Here is a 23,887-nt window from a genome sequence, read left to right on the forward strand (position 1 = left end):
ATTTTAACAAGCAACATTAGAATTTTTTTTCTAATTTTTTTTCTTAAAAATTAAAATCAAATATGCTTCTTAAAACTTAAAAGTGAAAGTGAAATTTCATCCTTGTAGTAGCAGTCAATTATAATTATATTTCTGAATGTGGATTTGAAGCTATCATAGATTTGAAATATTAATTTTGTTATCTTGATTAAACTATGATTATAGTTCTAGGGTCCTTATCATATTACAAACTTTGACAATTAGGCTTTTTGAGCTTCTTATACCGAGTATGACCACAGCTCATTTTTCTTTGATGCATAGATAATGGATCTTCGACACAAGAAAGTCCAATCTTATGTTCTAGGGACAATACTCTGAGATTTTGTTTTGCATATAAGGCAAATTTCTGCTTGTATTTGTGGTTTCAGGCTAGTCTAGTAACCTTTGCACATGATCTTTTAAAGACAATCTGAAATTTGGCCTACATGACTAGATTCATTCTCTGGTGATGAGGATTATGTTGTAAGTGCTCTGGTCTCCCATTGTAAATTGTTAACTTTGAAGCTTTGTAATATTATCATTACAACCCAAAATTGATTATTTTTGCATTTAAACTCCCTTCAAATGTTCTTACACACTTAAACCTTTGGTAATATTGAAATGATTAATCATTTATCCAATTTACTTTCCTTGCTTCTGGTATAATATAAGTGCTTTTGTTTGAATTTTATAATACTCTATCCTGCACAGAGAGCTATGGTATTGTAAATGCTATGGTATTGTAAATTTGTTCCTGACACTTGAAGGTCGACTGGGTTGCTCACATGTAAGTTTGTTTCTTGAGCACAAATTTCTTTTGACAAATTGATCTGCAAGCTAGGCGTGCAATTGAATTCCTTATCATACTACAACCTTTGATAATTAGGCTTTTTGGAGCTTCTTATACTGAGTATGACTAGAGCTCAATTTCTTTGATGCATAGATAATGGATCTTCAACACAAGAAAGTCCAACCTTGTGTTCTGAGGACAATACTTTGAGATTTTGTTTTTCATATAAGGCAAATTTCTTCTTGTATTGGTGGTTTCTAGCTGGTCTAGTAACCTTTGCACATGCTCCTTTAAAGACAATATGAAATTTGGCTTGCACAATTAGATTCATTCTTTGGTGATGAGGATTATACTATAAATTCTTAGGTTTGAAGCTTTGTAATTTTTTTTTCTTAAAAATTAAAATCAAATATGCTTCTTAAAACTTAAAAGTGCAATTTCATCCTTGTAGTAGCAGTCAATTATATTTCTGAATGTGGATTTGAAGACTATCATAGATTTGAAATATTAATTTTTTTATCTTGATTAAACTATGATTATAGTTCCAGGGTCCTTATCATATTACAACCTTTGACAATTAGCTTTTTGAAGCTTCTTATGCCGAGTATGACCAGAGCTCAATTTTCTTTGATGCATAGATAATGGATCTTTGACACAAGAAATGTATAAACGTAAAATTAAATGATGGAATCATAATTTCCATATTTGGTGTAACTATCTCTTGATTGATTGGCATTTATAATGAAATTCAGAAAAATGTACAACAATCACTATATATAGTAAATGATTTTCACTATCATCATGGAAGAGTAACAATTTAATGCTACTCTTTCCTACCCCATTACATCGTTTCCTTTTCAACATCTGGTGCAATTGCTAGTTACCTTTGTCCTAAGGATGAATCACATTAGATGGTTCAAAACGTCGACCAACAACTAATAATGTGATTAATCCTAAAGACATTCTCAAAAAATTAGTATGGATCACAAAAGTCTAAAACCAAGAACAATAATTAATGATTTTATTCTTTTATTTTTGTTTTATGTAATTTGACCAAGTCAAAATGTTTAGCCAACATAACATAATGGGACATTACAACCTCTCTTCCATATTGGGCTGGAGAGTGTAGATGCGAAAATTAATTAAAAAAAAATTTATATATAAAATATTTTGATTATGAAATGAGAGGTGGTTTTTTGGCGATATTGATGAGCCATGATATTGGCCCATGGTATTGTAACAAAGCCTATTTATAATATAATAATATCCATGGTAAATTGAGAGTGAATATACATGGTTAAAAATCTTGTCATATTGTAAGTATTAAGTTTCTATGTGCTTATTAATTAAATTTAAATAGTGTTACAAAATTATTATTTTAATGTATAGGTAAAATGGAACTTAATTTATAGATACTATTTATATATTATATATTTTAATGTGATATAAAGTTTAGATATATCTGAAAAATAATTATAATAATTTTGTCCTTAGATTTAATTAAAAAATTCTTATAAAATTAAATTCAAATAAAATATTTAAAAATATAAAATTAAATCCAAATAAAATATTTAAAAATATTTTGATTGTGAAATGTGAGATGGTTTTTGGGCATGTGATATTTATGAGCCATGTTATTGGCCCATGATATTGTAGCAAAGCCGTATTTACAATTTAATAATACTTATGGTTAAGTTGGCGTGAATATCTATGGTTAAAAATATTGTTATATTGTAAATTTATTTAAAGTATTAAGGTTTTTATGTGCTTATTAATTAAATTTAAATATGGTTACACTAGCAATTGCCCCAAAAGGTGCAAAAAAAGGCCGATAGGTTTTTTAAATTGGAAAAATGATATGAAAATTAGAAAAATGGTATGAGAAATATATAATTTCTAGAGCTCAAACTAAAAACACTGATTTGATATACTTCTAACAGAATACTAAAAATAGAGACTAACAGCTATTGGAAACCACCATTTAAATTCAATTAAAATGGTTGGATTATACTATTAATTTATATTTTTTTCTTCTAAAAATTAATTGAAATTTATTTACAGTTTATTTTAATTTACATATGAATGATAAGTGGTGCTATTTTAATTTCATATATAATCCAAAATAAAATACAAAATAATGAAATTTTGTAACGAAGATTAACTCCATATAAATATAAATTCTTAATAAAAATATATAATCGTTATATTTAAAAAAATACTCATGTCATTCATAAAATTTATAATTTAGTAATGCATAACTTCATAAATAACTTAACTATTTATAAAAGAAAAATTCAAATCGAAAGATACTCTCTCCATATATCTAGATATAAATATAAACATTAATCGAACTTGTGTATGATTCTATTATTCGAGAAGATCAAAATCGAGAAACATATCAAAAACCTTAACCTTGATAGGGACAATGTGAGATTGTTTTAATTTTAATTGCTTTATGAGTAGTCGGCCAATGTTTATTCCAAATGGTTTTAATTTGAACGAATGAGTATTTATCTATCTCTAATTTCACACACATTGTATTTATCATTCACTTCACATTTGTTTTACAGTTTCTGAAATTGTGATTAGAAGTATAGAGTTAAAACTCTGAAGAACTACATTTCTAATTCACAATGGTGTTAACAAAAATACATTTCTAATTCCCAATGGTGTTAACAAAAGTAATTGTCACATGCATGCGAATTAGAACATACATTAGCAAAACTGGCATGGTAAAATTTGACATAGTGTTTCAGAAGTCAACTGCTATCATTGCAAAAAACAATAATTTCTTGCTCTTTGGTTCCATGAAGTTCCTAGTAACATTAGCTAAAACCACAAATAATTGACATGCTACCAGAACTTAACTTTTACCAAATACAACTCCAAGCTCACTGGATACCTTAAAGTGTCACTCTTATAATAAGTAAAAAATTAATTTCAATCACTGGTATCCAAATAATGGTTTCCTGGGTATTAATTGGAAAATGTGTTTTCTGCATAATGCCTAACAACTACAATAGAGCCCAACACTAACAAATATTCTATTTCTGAGAAAAGCACATCATACTGACTCTGACAATTTTCATATAATTAATAACTATTTGAAAAAGAATCTTATCTAATTTGAAAAAGAATCTTAGCTCAAGTTGCTGTGTTATGAAATTTTTTAGGAATACCGTGTCAACGGTTAAAAAATTGCGGCTTTGAACTAGTGAATTTGTGTTGCCATAACTGTTCTTATCCCGTTTTCCACATTCCCTTTTTCCAGTCAATCTTTTGGGATCTCTTTAATCTGGTTATGACTCCCTAGGAGGCTGTGCTTCTCTGTACTTTGGTGATTGGCAATGATTACCTGAGGACTTTGGATGTATTATGTGATGGATGGCCGAGATTCACTGCACTTAATGCCTAGTTTGCTATTGGGCATTGTTGAAATTTTACGCGATCGCTCAAACACTTGAAGTGCAATTCATTTCACAATATTACATGTATATGTATGACATTCCCTTTGAGCCATCGCGTAAAATTTCAACAATGCCCAATAGCAAACTATGTACATATTTTTTTGACTCATGTTATCTTATAGAAATATATGTCTATTATATATATACGTATCTCTTTGGTAGACTTTACGTCAATGTTGCAAGCAACAATCACTCAAAACATTCATATAGCTGTGATATTTCAACGGAGCTATTGGGGTTGGGTCAATATGTTGACAGCGTCTGGTGAATGATCTTAGCACCACTTGCTCACTCTTAGTCCAAATTTGCATTATCATAGATATCAAACCCCCAAATTTGTAACTCCAGAGAGTCCAATTTCTCGGCCAAACAGAGCATGGCATAATTGACAGTGCAGGGCTGCGATTGAAATCAACACTGTTGTTGCTTCTGCTCATTACCATTGGCGTATCAATGCACTCTGTATAGTTAGTGTAGCAATCAACAAGCAAGGAGTTGATAGCTTGTTTTCCTGTACAGTTTTCAAGTGATAGCAATCAACAAGCAAGGAGTCGATAGCTTAGTCCAAATTTACATTATCATGGATATCAAACCCTCAAATTTGTAACTCCAAAGAGTCCAATTTCTCGGCCAAACAGAGCATGGCATAATTGACGGTGCAGGACTGCGATTGAAATCAACACTACTGTTGCTTCTGCTCATTACCATTGGCGTATCAATGCACTCTACATAGTCAGCGTAGCAATCAAAAAGCAAGGAGTCGACAACTTGTTTTCCTGTACAGTTTTCATGTGAAGGTACATTTGGGTCCACTTTACATTGGTAGAGTGATTGCCCCAAATGAAATTAGCAACCTATTCATAAATTTATTTAGACTGAATTGTTTTCATTTATGCTTGAACAAGAGTAAGTTTGATTAAATTCCATTGAATTTTCCAAATTGTGAAGTAGGTTGCAGTCTACTTCAACCAAGTTGCTAGAATTTACTTCAACTTATTTTGACAAAAAGTAGCTAAATATAATCTGGCAATATTGAACAATGGGAAATACACCTTATTCTATTCGCAAAGACAAACCATATTAAAAAAGTTGTACCATAATATAAGCCTGCAATGCAAAAGTTGGAGGATGACAACCTTTTTAAACCTTAAGAAGGCTGAGTTCAACACTTCAAGCAGACAACATCAACTTGCTCCTTAACACATCCACTTTGCTGCTTGGAGGTTAGACAGTCTCTTCATGGCAACATACATATGTTATGTACAAGAACATATCTGCCAAACTGAATGGAGTTGTTTGTATGAGAGAAAAAAAGATACTGCTCTCACCTTCTAACAAAAATGACAAGAGGATGGAACTAGCTCATCAAAGGATGATTAATATGATGTATCTGACAAAACTAGGGAAAATTTTTTAGGAAAAAGGAAGTCAAGTGTATTCGTTAATTAAATCTGATGCTAAAGGGACTCTACAAAAGTAAATCACTACCAAAAAGGAATGACTTTGTGCAATACAATATCCTCAGTTGTTGCTAAGGAAAAAATATATTAAACTTTAAAGCACTAGTTGAAAGAAAGAGCACGAAATTTGAAGACTTTTAAAACTAAATTCTGTCTTTTTATTACCCAACAATGCATATTTATAATACAAAAGGATGACAAAAGTAGAGACTGGAGATGAAATTTGATCATCAGGTATTGATCAATCTAGCCTTAAATAAATGGAACTTATTGAATACAGTTTTATTCACATAAGAAGCAATATGATAACTCGATGTACCAACAGTAGACAAAAGAATCTTTAACGCTGATGTTTAATTTTACTTATTCTTATTAATTGTTATCAATTATAAATTTGAAAAAGTACTTTCATTCCAAAAAGTATTTGGGAAGTGTGGGGGAGTGGTTGTGAGGCATCTATGTTGGAACTTTTCTGGTAGCAAATTTGGTTGGGATTTGGTTCATGCCCGATTTGGAGCTGGAAACTGAATGATCAACATATGGCTGAAATCCCTTGCTTTCAAGAGGGAAAGGAATTTCTTTTTCGAATGATTTATGGGTTTTGGAATCTACATCTTGGACTAAAATTGAGAAATTTCTTATAGTTTATGACAGAGTAACTAATAGGTGACATCCAAAACTTCATTCCTTCAGAAGAGAAATATAAGATGGACATTTTGATGCAAGGACCTATCTAGAGAGATTGGGTGTGGTCATTTGGTAAGGCTCTTTATTTTTATGATACCAGGAGGATTTATCGTCTGCTTTGCAAGAAGTTGCACTTAGCCTCTACTTTGAATCCTAGATGGCCTTTGATGGATCCTGAAAAGAGATGAATTGAAAGATTGCATAGTCTGTGGACCCTCAAAATCTACGTTAAGCTCTGAGTCTTTGGCTGGTTCATTATTTATCAAGGTTGTCAACAAAGGTTCACCTATCCAAAAGTGGATTCACAGATAACAGGTGCTTAGTGTGTGGGAAGGAGGAGAACCTCAACCATATTATGTGGAACTCCAAATTTACGCTAGATTGTTGGCATTAAGTTCGATGGAATAGGAGGTGGTAGTGTGTATGAGTTATTTTCTGTAGGAGTAGTCACTGTCTCCAGACGCGTGCCAGTGGTATGCACAGACTCCGCAAGTTGGCTTGAAGGGAGCTCCAACTTCACACCTAGTAAGTGTAGGAGGAGAGAGATTGCCAATGAAAAGGGCCTGGCTACCCATCATCAAACCCCCAAGGTTGATAGATTATGATTGGAATTCCTGTTGCTCAAATTAGGATCATAAGGAAAACCATTTTCTGCAAACCCATCCAATCTGGGAGGCTGAGCATATGGCAATCGCTGAGTAGTCTTGAAGCATGGTTCCCCTATGCTCTTTAATGGGGTGTCATTGCCAAACTGACCAAAAGGGGAAATCCCTCCTCCTCCTACACCAAAGGGCATCATCCTCTCGCTATCTTGAATCCGTTTTGCACGCTGAATTGGGTTTCCGTAACTATGTGACAATCCCAGTGCCTGATTCAAAATCAAACTCGTGGAAACCTCTGTTAAGCTGGGAACGAAGTGTATGCCAATGAATGCTGGATAGGTTTTAGGCTATCAAATGTGACATTAGGAATCCGCAGTTTTGCAGAGCCAGACAAGAACTCATGATAATTATGACTATGATTATGTTGGGATGTTGAAGCATTTGCACCGTTGATGGGTTGCTAATTTTGTTGATTGTTGCCAATTGCTTTAGAGGCAGATCGGGCGGGTAAAGAGGTAATTCCTGTCTCTGCCTTATCTTGATCTGTGTGTTCCGGTGATTCTTAATCTCATTATCAGTCCGCCTAGGCATTTGAACCCAAAATTAAAATCATAAGAATACATACCCTAAATTTATTGATTTGATTTATTTTCAACATTCAAAGGGAACCAAACATAGGTCGTCCCAACATATATACCACTGATAAAATGAGTCACAAAGTCATATATGGCCTCAACTAACAAATGGGTTTTCATCAGAGAACTTTTGTTTTAATAAAAAAGACACGTAAAAGCAAACCAACAAAGGAAAAAGTAACAATAGGTACCCCCTGAGCAGCCATGCGAGCCCATTTGTTTCCGAACTTGGCGACCTCGGGCAGTTCCTACTGCCACATTGTAGTGTTGTTCCTACGCCAAACATCCTATGTCTCTGCCGCCGTCGCCGCTGCCCTGATCAGGATGCAAGAATAGCCATTTATTCAGAGAGTCGTTATCCATGAGCTCGTAAACCAGGAGCCTCTGGCGAGCATTGTTCCTCCCTCTCCTTGAAGAGTTGCAGAGTGAGCAAGAGACCTATTCAGAATGCTTGTAATTGGAGTAAAATCAGAGGACGGAACATGTGGTGAGGGTGCCAAGCTACAAAACCTTTGCTGAATGTTTATATGAGATTTCTGAGCTTTTCTCGCAGCAATTCTCGTATTCTGGTGTCCTCCATGTTTAGTGACATAAACTCCACTAAAAATTTAAACGGACTCTCTTGAAAATGGTGCGCACAGATGTCAAGTGGAAAACAGAAAGGTGGCCTAAAATCTGTGCACAGATGTCAGACGCATATGAAAAGTGATGAAAAGTGTAGACGGTCGATTGATTCAAAAGAAGACCTATCAGCCTAAAAATCATTATTTTAATTTATAAGGTAAAATAGATTTTAAGTTATAACTAATACATAGATATTATATATTTTAAAGTCGTGGAGAAGCTCAAGGTAGGTGTGTAGGCTCAATTGAAAAAAAATAAAAAGATAAAAGTGATATCGGATAAGTGTAAACATTTAAATGTTGGTTCAATTAATAATAAAAAATTAAAAGTAATAAACAAAAAGTTAAAAGTAATAAATAAAAAGTTAAAATTAATATAAACCCATAACTTATTTCACAATCATGGATATTCACCCCACTTTATGGTGGATATTATTAACTTGTAAATAGGCTTTGTTACAATACCAGGTGTCAATACCACATGCCCAAAAAACATAACTTATTTCACAATCAAAATATTTTCTAACAATATGACAAGATTCTTAACCATGGATATTCACCACACTTTAATATGGATATTATTAACTTGTGAATAGGCATTGTTACAATACCATAGCTTACCAATACCACATGCCCAAAAAACATAACTTATTTCACAATCAAAATATTTATAACAATATGATAAGATTCTTAACTAATGATATTCACCACCACTTTGCCATTGATATTATGAACTTGTAAATAGGCTTTGTTACAATATCATGGGCCAATACCATGGCTTATCAATACCACATGCCCAAAAATCACAACTTATTTCACAATCAAAATATTTTATAACAATATGACAAGATTCTTAACCATGGATATTCACCTCCACTTTACCATCGATATTATTAACTTGTAATAGGCTTCGTTAGAATACCATGGCTTATAAAAACCACATGCCCAAAAACAATAACTTATTTCACAATCAAAATATTTTATTTTTATAGTTTTTTTAATTAAATCTAAGAGGTAAAATGTTATAATTACTTTTGAGATATATTTAAACCTTCAGCACACGGCTACTAAAAATATTTCCACAGAAATTAAATCAAGGTCTTAATAAAATTAAAAATGAGAATACTTTTATATATAAAGATGTGAAATTTATATAATATAAATAATATTATTAAGAACTAACATAGATCCATCTTAACTAAGGATCCAAGCAATGAGAGAAAGCAAAGTGACTAACAATAATAGAGGAAATATAATGCATGATTCTTTTAAGTTTTTCATTATTGTATTTTCTTTGACATGATTGATCCAAAATATTGTTTAATATCTTATAACCAAATGCATTTTTTCAATTTAGATACTTTCTTAAACAAAACACAATGGGATAAAATTCAAGAGAGGTTTGGTGGGGGCGAGGGAGGAGAGAGATGGGTGGGAGAGAGAGGGAGAGGGAGGAAGGAAGAGAGGGATGAGGGGAGAGAGAGAAGGAGAGAGGGAGAAAGAGGAAGGAAGAGAGAGAAAAGGAGAGAAAGAGAGAGAGAGAGATGGATTTGGTGGGAGAGAGAGAGGGAGGAAAGATGAAAGTCATAGATAGAGGTGGAGAGAGAGAGGGAGTGACAAGGGAGAGATGGATAGAGGAGAGGATGGAAGAGAGAGAAGAGGAGAGGATGGAAGAGAGAGAAGAGGAGAGGAGAGAGAGAGGGAGAGAAGGGGGAGAGAGAGAGAGGGAGACAAAGAGATGGAGGGGAGAGAGAGGAGAGAGGGAGACAAAGAGATGGAGGGGAGAGAGAGGAGAGAGGGAAGGAGATAGTGATAGAGTTGGGGAGAGAGAGAGAGAGAGAGAGAGAGAGAGAGATTGGGGTGGGGGAGAGACATAGGGAGGTGGGAGAGAAAGGGAGAGAGAGGAAAAGAGAGAGTACTCAAGAGAGAGAAGGAGAAAGAGAGATGGAGTTGGAGGGGGATAGAGAGGGAGGGAAGAATAAAGACTTAGAGAGAGAAAGATGGAGAGAGAGGAGTGATAAGGGAGAGAAGGAGAGAGGAGAGAGAAGGGGAAGAGAGAGACGGATAAGAAGAGGGAGGGAGAGAGATATAGATATACATAGAAAGAGAGTGTATGTTTGGGGGATGAGATAGAGAGAGGGAGTAAGAAAAAGACACATAGATACAAATATATATTATATAGTATTAGATAACCAACCTAGATCCGTTTTATCCCCAAATCTATCAAGCACCGAGAGGGATCAAATCTCTCAAGGTGCAAACCTTTCCTAAATTCCTATGACTAGTGATGATAGCAAAGTCTAATTCCAGCGTTCCAAGCATTGTAGTCCATTTGCACCAAAATTTTATTGGCATAATTTATTACCCTTTGTCTTACTCTGATTCTCACCTGAAATGATGAGTAACTATTTACTAAGAATGATAAAAGATCTAGATAATTAAATTATCATATCTCCATCCATTAATTAAGGAAAAATATTTATTTTAAACATATAACCTCTTCAAAGTGAAGAAGTACTCTCAACTAGTATTCTTTGTTAGATTATACATAACAATCATAATGATAAATATAAAAATTATTACTTATTAAATAAATAAACTACATTAATCTATTTATTTTTAAACAATATAATAATTTTCACATATATTCAACTACATTTAAGAAATAAAATAAGAAATTATTCAACTAAATATAAGATAAAATTTTAGAATTCTTAAGAATAGTTATTAATAACGAGAACGGTTTCTTCTTTCGAGTAAAGATTGGGTCATTGAGCTCCAAAAGAATATATGTCATTGTAATTTTGCATAACATGCACCCACTCAGAAAATAGCATAATAATATTATCTTTAAAAATATACCTTTGAAACCCACAAGTGACCTCTATTAAAAAAAATGCCTTTTAAGTCAAATGACGTATAAAGGATTTTAATAATTTGGCATGCCACCAGAATCTTCCAATAGAAATCTTGTTTACATACTAATAAATTGGTTTATCCAAGCCAAGCACTCACAATGGATAGCCGAATCATGTCCTCCAACTTGTCCACAATGGTGAGCTGTTGGGAAAGTTGTGGAGTTTAGTTTTCAGAAAATCATAGGAGAACATGCCACTCTTACATTGACTCGTGTTTATATATTCATATATTGTAAATGTATTAAATACTCAATAGAATATTGGTTTCTTTCACACTAACATTTATGACATATTAAATCATTTAAAAAGTGTAAATATTAGTTTGGATTTCAAATATATGTGCTTCATTTAATGCATATATCACAAACAAGGTTTTTGTTACAGAAAAGGTTTTTAAAGTCACATAAGGTAGGTTGAGAGTGACGTAAGAGGGTAGCTAGGTTTGTTTATTATTTTTAATTATTTTGGTTTTTTATTTGTTTTATATTTTTATATGTTATTTATTTTAATTAATCTTATTGTGTTTTAATTAATTTTCATTGTTTGTTTGTTTATTTAATATTTAATAATAATAATAATAATAATAATAATAATTATTATTATTATAATAGTTTGGTTTAAGTGATGTTTATTTTTTAATGATTTTTTATTTTTTATTTTTATTTATTTATTTATTTTAATTATTTTGATAATGTGTATTTAATTATTAAATTATTTATTATTATTATTATTTTTTTAATTTTAATTTTAAATTTATAGTTATTATAATTATAATTTATGGTTATAAAGTTTTTTGTCATTATTAATTTAGGATTAAAATTTCAAATATTTTATTTAATGCAACAATGATCTTTTACAAGTTATAATGATCATTATAATGACAAACCAAATGTAGGGCAAAGATGAAGATTCCAGTGAGCGATTTTTTGGCCATAGGAACATGAGAGGAAGTTATATGACGAGGGAAGCACGAGGCGAAACCGACAGAAGGAGTTGGTTTCTAAAAGAAGGTCAAATCAAGCACCAACACAACTTACCTTCCATCTCAATGATGGATGCCTAGTGGTCTTCTTGGCAATTGTCCTCTGCTGCATAAATTTTGGGCAAACTCTTAGCTACTTCACCCACTGTGCAAGATCCTTGGGCATTGTATATCTTTGGTCCAACATTTTGTTGATGTGGAAAGTCCCTTCTTCTGTGGTTTTCACACATGCCCAACATTTTAGTGGCTCTTGGTGTTCAAAATTGGGTTGTTATGGTGCTGATTGCTACACATTTTTCTTAACAATATTGTTAGTATTCTGTTGAAATTGGTTTGCAAGGGCTAAATGCTTAACCTCCCTTTTCTCTGAAGTTTTCTTGAGGCAATCCTAATTGATTCTAGCATTTTTCCTTGCCTTTCAATCACCCTTTATCTCTGGTCCGCATTTTGCTTGATCATAGCAATGTTTCAGCTTCTTGATAACTTCCTTCAAAGTTTGAGGTTCTAGCAACTCAATTTTATCTCTGAATTCCATAGGCAACCCACTAATAAACCTTTGAATCTTGGCTTTCTCATCTTTGAGATATGGCACATACCTCAATAATTCTAGGAACTTGGTGACATATTCATCATCTGATAATTGCCCCATCTTGAGTTCATAGAACTCTTTTTATTTTCCATCATAATAACATTTAGACAGGTATTTCTCTCTGAAGAGTTTTTCAAATTCATCCCAAATTAGCTCCTTCTCAACAATACCTCTAATGTCTTCAAATATTCCCACAATATGTCTGCCTTCCCCTTCAAGCTATAGGTGGAAATCCTAGCTATAGGTGAAAAACTTCTTCATGCTAAGCAACCAAGCTTTTGCCTCTTCTAATTTCTTCATATGCCCATAAAATGTGGGTGTCTTGGCTTTCTTAAAATCCTCAGGCATGTACTCCTTTCCCTTGATTCCTGAATTATGATGATGATAATAGTGAGAGAGAAGGTGGTGCCTCTTGGTAGCAAAACTAGAATGATGCACGTGTGTTGGTCCCTCTTCTAGGGGTGCTCAAGGGTATATCTCCTAGCACAATATCCTCACTTCCCTATATGTGCCTCTTCCTAGATCTACCACCATTTTCTCCATTTCTATTCTCTTTTGATGCATGAAGGCTCCTCCTATCTCTATGATTGGCCCTCATCCTATATTGCTTCTCTCTCTGCAGATCTTAGAGATTATGCAGGATAACAAAATTTATCTCAACATGCCTTTCTTGAGCTCTCACTGGCCTCTCATTGTCTTCTTTGAAGCTCCTAACCTCAACCCTTAGGCTCCTCAAGGTGTCCATCCAATCTGGAGAGTGGTTCCCTCGGCCTTGGTCAATTGATATTTCCTCTTCATGAACCCGGATTCCTTCACTTCCATGTTGTGATTGATCTGAGCTATAATGCACCATTCGAGTCACCATTTTTGTGCTATCTCTATCTTAAGTTGCTTGTGATGTGTTATCGATCACACACACTATTAGATAATTCAAATAAATAAACACATGTATGGCCATGAATGTTATACTCATGGGACTGTCATGGTGATCCTACCATAACAAGTCAACCACATTAACCTCCTCATGAGATTAAATAATTCATATCCATCAGTTTCAACTCAAGCCATCTAAACTATTAGTGCATCATCAATAAAATAAACAACCATTTAAACATAGGGTCCTGCCCTTACAGAGCTACCATAACAACTTGCACGTAACAAAATAACCATATTAGCACAAAATTATAACAAAACAACAATTTACCATTTGTAATCTATAGACCTGCAAAATTCATAATTTATTACAGTGGGTAACCTATTCATTCATTCCTGCTATTTAACTTTATCTTTTTCCAACCATGTCACAGAGTGAATAATGCCCATTTAGGTCTGTTATTAATTTATTTAGACCAACTTTTTTTTCCGGAGAAAAAAACACAACTTTTTATTATTGACATAAAAAGTTTACATTCTGTTGTGTTCTTGAGCCGACAAGGGGGCTCTAAAGTTTCTGTTTTGTTCACATTGTGAGCTGTTACAGCCGTGCCAAAAACACTATCAGTTCTCCTCCCCACAGGAGGCGACAAAATACCAACACAAATCTGAAAACCGTAGGTTCTGGGGTCTCCTTCGATGAAGGGAAACAACCCCTCACAACAAAAGTTTTAAAAGTCTGGTTGTGTCAAAAAGATATAGACAGCAGTAATGTTATATAGTTTTGCTGTATACATAAGCATGAAAAAAGACTATATACCGCAGAAAAATAAATATAAAACGTATATGTACAGCATCAATGAAATAAACTAAGAAGCCGCTGTCAAAAATGTCTATGTACTGTATTCACTGTGGCAGAGAATAAGGAGGCTGATGAGTGAAGTGTGACTGTCCCTGTCTGATCTCTTCAACTGTCCAACTGCCCAGATCCTGTTGAAGACCAGCCTTAGAAAGTTTGTCTGCGTCTTCATTCTTGTCCCTGTAGATGTGGCATATAGTGAAACTGTTAAAAGAAGCTTTTAAAAAGTTAATTTCATCAACAAGAGTCTTCAGTATTTGATTTTGACAAGTTGCGTTTCCATTGACCCATTTAATGACATTTAGTGAGTCCCCAAAGGTTTGAACCGTGTTGATATTTCTGTGAAGAAGCCAGCATAAGAGAAAGCGTAAGGCAGACAATTCAGCATAGTTATTTGTGCCTGTACCCAACCCTACAGATGCTTTTAAAGAATGTTCTGAGTTTATGTGTATGCACATGCCCGCTCCTGCCTTATTGTTTTGGGATGCCCCATCGAAAAAAGCCCACGGAATGCCTTCCTGTATATTGATTTGTTTTTGTTTATTTTTGGGATTTCTAGCTTCTGGAGGCGGGATGGCTGAGTATATGGCTGCTACATTAGAAGCAGTGATGGAGATGGGGGTATCCTTGTCTTGAAATAGGCATTTGTTTCTTGCCAACCAAACACCCCAAAAGAAAACCAGGGGTAGATTTCTCATGTTCCCCTCCGGATAATTATGCCACCATTTCCTCCAAGCCTCTTCCATTGGTTCAGGACCCCACTGTGCTTTTACCTTGAGCATGGAAATAACTTCCTCCCAAATCCTTTTGGAGACTGCGCAGGATGTAAAAAGATGACAAATGGTTTCCTCTTCTGTCTTGAACAGGGGACATCGCCCAGGCCCTGCTAGAAACCTAGCTTGTAAAATATCCCAAGTTGGGATCTTCCTTCTTAGAATACACCATAGAAAGAGCCTGGCCTTTGCTGGACTCTTGAGTTTCCAAATATTTTTTGCCCACCAGACTGGTTCTCCCCAACCCTTCTTACTCATTAGAAAAGAGTATCCTTCTTTGGGAGAGTAGTCCCCGGTTTTACCTTGTGCCCACATCAGGCGGTCTGGTTCCTCTTTAATCCTTACATTTGAGCGCTGTAGTTCTTTGAGGTAGACCTCCCACTCATTCTTCCATCTGGCATTTATTCCTAAATCATCGACACCCTGCCATGCCTGTCCCCATAAGGTAGATTGGCCCACTTTCTCCACCTAATTTAGGGAGGTAATACCTATGCTGTCTAAGTGTCCTAGAAGCCCTGGGGACAGGGCATAATCTTCATTGCACCCTACCCAGGGGTCTCTGCCAATACGAACCTGTTTTCCATCCCCCACTTTCCAAGCTAATCCTTGTTCAATTACTGAAAAGGCTTCCACCGTGACCTTCCAGATGGCAGAGGAATTCTTTATCTTCTTGTTTTGACTCCGAATCCAATCTTCCAAGGGGACTGGATCGATGTACTTCCTTTTCACCACCCTAGTCCACAGATTCTCCATAGTTATTAATCTCCACCCCGATTTTGCTGCTAGTGATAGGCTGAACTCAGGGAGTCTTTTAATACCCCATCCACCCCAATCTTTTGGCCTAGCTACTTTGTCCCAGGCTACCCAAGGCAGTACCGAGGCCTCATTTGTACCTGCCCAAAGAAATCTACAACAAATTCTTCTGATTTTCTCCATTACTCCTTTGGGAATCCAAGTCAAAGCAGCCCAGTATACAGGGATGGCTAACAGAACTGATTTGATAAGGGTCAATCTGCCTGCTCTGGAGAGCCACCTGAAGCTCCAGTGTGATATTCTGGCTTCTATTTTAGCTACAAGCCAATTCCAGTCCTCTTTTTTGTATGAGGCTGGTTTTAACCAGAATCCCAGATATTTGAAAGGGGAATCCAGAGCTTGAATGGGGAAAGGGAAGAGATTGGCCATTCTATCCCTCTCTCTTCTTTCAAAATCTGCCACACATACTTGAGATTTACGAGAATTTATCTGCATTCCAGTAGCTTTCAGAAAAAGATCAAAAATGCATTTTAATTCCTTTAGTTCATTGAGAGATCCATTGGTGAAAATCAATATATCATCAACAAAAAGTAAGTGAGTGATATAAAGATTGACTGCTACCTCAATACCTTTTACCTTCTCCTCTCTTCTGGCTTTGTGGATCAATCTGCTTAGGCCTTCTGCCACAAGAAGGAACAGGAGAGGGGATAGCGGACATCCTTGTCTGAGGCCTCTTTGACTGTTAAAAAATGAGGAAGCTGCCCCATTGATCAATACTGCAAAACTGACATTTGTGATGCAGCCCATAATCCAGCTAATAAAGGAGTAATTGAAGCCCACATGAGTAAGCAGCATCCGGATGTAGAGCCAGCTTATTCTATCATATGCTTTTGAGAGATCAATTTTGATGACTGCTCCCTTTTTTTTCTTCAATCTGACACTATGAATAACCTCTTGGGCTACTCCAATTGCTTCATGGATTTGTCTACCATCCAGGAAACCAAATTGTTCCATTGATATATTCCTTGACAGGATAGGGACAATTCTGAGAGCAATGACCTTTGCAATAATCTTATAAATACAGTTACACAAGGAAATTGGTCTGAAATCTTCAAAACTCTCCGGATCATCCTTCTTAGGAATGAGAGCAATAAAGGTAGAGTTAAAAGGTTTGTAGACTTCTCCTTTCTGTCTTGACTCTTCAACTACCTCAGTAATCTCAGAACCTATAAGATCAAAAAAGTGGAGAAAGAGTTCTACAGTCCATCCATCAGGACCTGGACTTTTATCCTTACCCATAAGCTTCATGGCTGCTTCCACCTCCTCCTTGGACACCGGAATTGTAAGGTCTTCTGCTTCATCCTCCTCAATGAACCTGGGGAAACATTGAGCTGTTCTTATGACTTCTGCAATGGTAGCCTCTCCCGGGTCAGAGAAAATTTTCAGGAAATGTCTCTGTCCTAAGCCAGATAGCTCAGGGAAAGATTTGACTTCCCTCCCTTCTTCATCTTTGAGACTCCAAATGGTATTTACAGATTTCCTGCCTTTGGCAAAATTGTGGAAAAACCTTGTATTTTCATCCCCTGATTTTAGCCAGATAGCCCTACTCTTAAGCCTCCATTCTTCTTCCTTATCCAAGAGGATTTTGTTTAGCTGTTTCTCTAGGTGAAGAATTCTGTCCTTAGAGGCCTGCGTAGAATAACCATCTTCCTCAGTGCTTTCCAACTGCTTCAGCTCCTCCCTGATTTTATTCAATTCCTCATTTTGATTCAGTTTCCTGTCCTTTGCCCAGGAGATTGTCGCTTTCTTCAATCTTTTGAGGTTCTCCATAAACAGGAAACTCTTATCCTCACCTGAGTTATGAACTGGGTGGATCCAGGTCTCTTTAAACAGGTTACTATATGAAGGGTCATGGAGCCAGGATGAATTGAACTTAAAGGGCGCAGGAGGTTTTGGGGGAGGAAAAGTGAGTTCAAGAAAAACAGGGAAATGGTCCGAGTTCCCTACTTCCTCTACCCACTGCTTGAGGAGAGGAGCTTTTGCAGCTAAAGACTCAGATAACAGAAAACGATCTAGTCTTTTGGCGATCCGGTCCTCCCCTGACCTCCGGTTCCTCCAAGTGGGCTTTAGTTTGATCGGGGAAGGATCTATGAGATTATTTTCCGTTAAGAGGTTAAAGAAGAACGCTGTGAGGGGATCTTCCCTAGCTGATGGACCCCATGCTTCGGCTCTACCCATGGAGAAGTTGAAATCACCCCCCATAATCAGCAAGGATGATTTCAAAACCGATTTTGACATCAAATCAGCCCAAAAAAATTCCCTATCCTGACAAGGCCCATAGATATTGACAATATTGATGGGAAAAGAGAAATCGGGAGAACTAACCTCCATTCCCATAACCTGTTTCATCCCCCAATGGTTAATGACCTTCACCCGACCTTCTTTGATTCCAATAGCAATGCCCCCCGAGTGACCAGATGAGTCAATAGCAGAGAAGATCCAGCCTGGCAGGAGGGTTTTGAGCATAGATTCAATCTCAGAGGCTTTCCCCAGGGTCTCTTGCAAAAAAATAACATCAGCTTTTGAATTAAGGACCCACTCCTTCAAAGCCAGTTTTTTAGGTTTACTGGCTAAACCTCTGCAGTTCCAGGATGTCAGGATCATTTCAAAACATCGACAGGGGGTTGCGCTGCTCTAAGAACCCCGGGGATAGAATACTGTTTGCCATCTGCAACATCCAATTTTGCTTTAAGTTTTGCCTTGGACATGTCCGATTTCCTACCTCTCTTGTTTTTTGAGCAGCACTGTAGGGAAGACTGCCCCAGACCACCAATAACCCCTGGAAAATCAGTCTTCCCCCCCAAGGATCTCAGGTTATAAGGGCAAGGGGTACGAGAAGCGGGGTTGGAGAGTGGAGGCCAGTTCTCTTCGCAATTTATATCAAGAGACGGAAGAGCCTCAGAGATAGAGTCTACACCCGTGGTTATCAGCTCATGTTCCATATTTTTAATATTATTATTTTGATGCGAAGGAGAGAAAGGGGATGAAGCATGCAAAGTAGTTAATTTATGCTCAGGAGAAAAACAGGATGAGACAGGGATCCCTGAGCACATACCCATTTCATTGTCGCCAGGAGGGTGATGTTCTGTAGGAGTTTCCTTGGCATCCTCCTCCACGGCTTCTGTTCCTTTCTCGTTCTCTTCCACAGCTTCCGCCTGATGTGGGACCTTGATCTGAGCCGCCTCTTGGTGTTTGTCCGAATCAGGCAGAGGATCCAAAAGAGTTTCGTCCATCTCCATCTGCTCTGTACCTCCCTTTTCCAGAATTTCTTGCTCCTCCAGTCTCGGTGAAGGGATAGATGTAGGTTCTCTGTATACAGAAGTCCTCCAGAAGCGTCTCCTTCTTCTATGTTGTGGGCAGTCCTGGGCCAAGTGCCCGTATTCATGGCAGCGGTTGCACCTAAACGGCAGGTGTTCATAGTCAAGTATCTGCTCGAAAACATAATCTTTATACTGTAGATTGATTTTTTGTGCCAGGCCTCCACTCGGATTGAGAAGTACCAGCATACGAGCCATCGCTCTATTTTTCGTCTCCAGAAAAGTCATATCAGCTTCCATGAAAACCCCCAACCTATCCCCAATAGATTTGAAGACCGCTTCTGTCCAAAGGAAAGATGGGAGCCCCGGAGCTCTCACCCACACAGGGAACTCATCCGTTCGCTCCTTAATAGCATCAAAAAGGGGGGACCATTTCTTCAACAGGACGGGAATGTGCCCAATGTGCCAATTTCGTTGGGAGACCCATTCTGCCGAGGCCTTATCTATGAACCTAAGCTTAAACCATCCTTTTGCAAGACATTGAGCTTCAAACTGTAATGGTCTTTCCGAAACAAAACAATTTTCACCCCATGCTTGAAGAAATTCCGAGGAGAATCTCTTACCTCGAGCTCTCCCGACCAAGGTACATTCTGCAACAGCTAGGGATTCTTCAATGGATACCTCCATTCCCAAGATCAGATTACCATCTATCACCTGAGATCCAATAGGTCTTTGCGGTCTTCTCTTTGCCCCTTTGCTTCTTAACTCTTCCTCCGTTGCCCTAGCTCCCCTGCGCACTTCATTTCGAGCTGGGTTCGTCTGCACAGAGCCCACATGGGGTTCTATCTCCGGCAATGTCTGATGCTGACCAGCGATGCCCGTATCTTGAAACCCTAGAGGTGTTAGCCCAGCTGTCGAAGCGTTGAAGCCCTCTCGCTCCCCCGCCGAGCGTTCACCGAGACCTCTGGCGAAAACTCCTTTCTGTGGTGGGGAGTCTCTTGGCAAAGAGACCCTAGATAGTGTGGGAAGACCCCTTGGAGCCCCAGGGAGACCAAAACCTGACGAAAGCCCCAAATGTGCTATCTCTTCAAAACCTTTTGAGTGCGCAAAACGGCCTGGTACAGCTTTCCCTTTTGGGTCCGGATGAAAACCCTCCTCGTTTGTTCCGACCACCGCATTATCACTTCCCACCTGCTTGGGGAAAGCCGAAAAACTGGATGTGAAATCCCCGCTGCTCGGATCTCCACCTTGGAAAAGGAAAGAGGGTTTTTCCCCCGCCTGTGTTAGTGCTTCCAGTCTGGACAGTTCGATAGCTCCAAAGTAATGTTCTACATTTTGAGCAGTGATATCCTTCCCCCACATGGAGAGGATATCTTCCGGCTCCGGATCCAGGTCAACGAGGTCGGCGGGATTTACCATGGTTAAGGTCCGTTCCGATGCTAGCAAACGACAGCCAACAGTCCAAACGCTCCTTTCTTTCGCGACTGTTAGGGAAACGGAAAAGGGCGAGGGTAAACAACAACCAACTGTAGTAAAAACATCTAAAATCAAAAGCCGGGAAAAAACTTTCGCCGAGAAAAATCCACCTCCACCTGCCAGTTTCTTAGGCCAAAAGAGCTGACCCTGCGCCTACAGCTGTTCTTGGATCCTGACATCAATACAGCCTACCCGTGACCTGTGCGCAGTTCCGAACAGGGCCTTGGTTTCAAAACCCTAACCTACTCCATTCTCCGAGCTCCCTATTTAGACCAACTTTTAATACCTAAATAATTGTTTTAATTAATTTCTAAAAATCAATGAGAGTTTTCCATGAGGATATCTCTATCCTCACTTGCTCATGATAGAGCCCATTCAGTCCAAGTGTTGAACCATGTTGTGATACCACCTGTGACCACCCACCCCACTTTACTTCCGAGTGGGATGGTTGTCCCTGCTAACCCAACTCCTTCTATAGTTGCTAGAGGAATGGGGTAATACATTATAATTCTTTCCCTTTTTTGTGTCTCTTAGAATACATTGCATTCATTTATTTATTTGATTATAATCATTTATTCCATTTATGATCTTGGTAACCATATTCCATTTATTCCATTGCTTATACTCATGCCATAATCTCAGAAACCATTTATAATCACATAGATATACATGGTTCGTATGTATCCATATATCTCTATAAACTAAGTGTACATAAATAAGAGGGGGGCCTACCAAATTCTTTAAAATTTCAGTAAACCTTAGCGCCAATAGGAACCCGTCACATTTCCCCTGCTCGCAGACCCCACCATCCACTAGCACATCTGATAATTGAGATGAGCTAGAGTAGATCTATAGCTTGCGTGGGGCCGGTGGGGGGGTCAGACTTGCACTAACGCCAGAAGGCGGGGGGGGGGGGGGGGGTTGGGTGCGACAACATCTTCATTTGTGATCATAAAATCTTGATCAACGATGTGTGCAGGGGGTTTCCCTCCTCACTAATGTCACCTATGGGGGATTGCGCACGCTGTCAGATCATCGACAATGATCCTCCATCGTTGATCTATGCGCAGGGCCCTGCCCAACACAACATCACCCTCCTTTGGTCCAATCATGGCTGAGTGTTATCTTGGCTGCCAATCTCTGACTTTCATATCCTCCCAGCACCCCGATGTGGCATACACTAACCACTAGGGGCCCACTCATGGGTAGCCCACCAGTATGGATATGACCACAACTAAAGACCATTGGTTCAAACTGCACATAATGACCACAATTATTTTTATATCGGGGTATTTTTTAATTAAATCAGGAATCATGCCCTATCTTCCATTATCATCGTGCAATAATGAACTAAGTATTGATTAGTTAATAGAGGCGAAATGCCTCACTAGAGATTCTTGCACCAACTGTGCAATTGCATCCACCTAGTGCATACAACATTGTCATTATATATGTATATATACATAAACATGCAAAATGACCAAGTCCTTACATAAGAGCTTTAAATCAAGGTGCCAGGAACCCAAGCTTGTATGCAGGATCTGAGAGGCAGAATCATAGCCTCAAGGACATATTATCCACAACTTCATTCCTTTCGAATTACCACTCTACATCATGAGCAGTTCAAGTAATCAACATAGATAAATAATAATGATAGATACATTTATATGTTCCATTTCATTCCAAAAAGAAAACACAAGTTTATTACACATTCTAACACCAACCATAGTACTACTTTATAGGTGTAAATACTTACCTTGGATTAAAACCAGAAGTATGGGAAATTGAGTCTTGGACAAGGACTCTCCACCCAACCATAGATAGTTTCAACCAAGCTTACTTGTAGTTTTCACCCCCAAGCCATATTATAAAGGTCGAGCGGCTTTCTTCATGGATCAAAACACCAGCTTCTAGCTGAAACAGGGACTCCAGAGGACCTCCTTCCTCCACCCACCAGTCAAGTAAAATACAGGAAATCCAGAGACCATCTTCCTCCACCCCAAAAATTCTAAGGGACTCCAGAGAGTAAATATACACCCTTTAAGTAAAAAAAGGTGGTTCCACCCACTCTGGGGAGCCTAGAACCCAATGAAAAAACCAACGACATAAACAAGGGCATCTTCAAGAATGACTTCCACAGGTTTCAACCCAAGGATTGGTCTCTTCTTGAGTTTTCTAGGGCTCCAGAGATAACTACCTCAACCCACAACCTCCAGGGAACCTAAACTATTACAGGGCTCCAGGGATATCTATCCCAACCCACAACCTGTGGGGAATCTAACACCCTATCCCCTTTACTTCTCTTCTCTTCTGCCACTTTCTTTTCTGTTACTCCTCTTTCCCACACTTGTTCTCTATGGTTGTTTTCTCTGTCTCCTCTTTTTCTTTTGCCTCTACCTCCCTAGAGTTTGAATTCCTTCTTTTCTGTTGTTTACTTGTTGCAAAAGAATTGACTTAATGTACTTACTTTCAACATTGTCACCCCTCATAAATTATTCCATGTCTTCCTTGTGAGTGTTCTCCAAGGAAACATGAGCCTGAATACTTCTCTTTGCAGCCCAATTTAACTCTTGATCGGTTCCTTGAAGATCACCAACCAACCCTGATGTCTATCCAAAAACTAGTTCATATTTATGCATAAGAAACCTCATTTCTCCCAAGAAAACCACCTCTTTAGCCCTGAAATCCATGCCCCTTGACTTAGTCCCCTTTTTTAATTTTTTTATTCATTGTAAGAATGTTTACAATGCATTTTCCTTAGATAACCATGGTTTGGGGTTTCTCTCTCTCTCTCTCTCTCTCTCTCTCTCGCTCTCTCTCTCTCTCTCTCTCTCTCTCTCTATATATATATATATATATATATATATATATATGAAAACTCATTCTTTTGGTCAATGCATATACTGAGAGAAATCACTATGGATTTTTATTAATAGCATTGTGATGACTTTCCATGAAATTAATATTAGATTAATTAACTTTAAAAATTTGATTGAAAACAAAAAATCATAATGAAATTTATATTCTTAATTTTTTTTTTCTTAAAATACGAAGTATCCATGTAG

General features: G+C 37.3%; 1 protein-coding gene and 1 pseudogene across 1 annotated transcript; both read right to left on the reverse strand.

Annotated features, from left to right (window-relative positions):
- Nucleotides 1–6,798: 6,798 nt before the first annotated feature.
- Nucleotides 6,799–12,294, reverse strand: LOC149252366 (transcription factor GAMYB-like; annotated as a pseudogene).
- Nucleotides 12,295–14,550: 2,256 nt separating this feature from the next.
- On the reverse strand, nucleotides 14,551–18,693 carry LOC149252367 (uncharacterized). The gene is made up of 3 exons (XM_089454128.1): nucleotides 17,089–18,693; nucleotides 15,850–16,518; nucleotides 14,551–15,744 (listed from the first exon to the last, which is right to left on the reverse strand). The coding sequence occupies exons 1-3, from the start codon at nucleotides 18,691–18,693 to the stop codon at nucleotides 14,551–14,553; spliced, it is 3,468 nt and encodes a 1,155-aa protein (XP_089310254.1).
- Between the last annotated feature and the right edge of the window lie 5,194 nt (nucleotides 18,694–23,887).

The sequence above is a fragment of the Pinus tabuliformis genome, chromosome 7 (assembly GCF_031772625.1).
Source record: "Pinus tabuliformis cultivar Carrire ecotype Pingquan chromosome 7, CPIR1, whole genome shotgun sequence".
NCBI lineage: Eukaryota > Viridiplantae > Streptophyta > Pinopsida > Pinales > Pinaceae > Pinus > Pinus tabuliformis.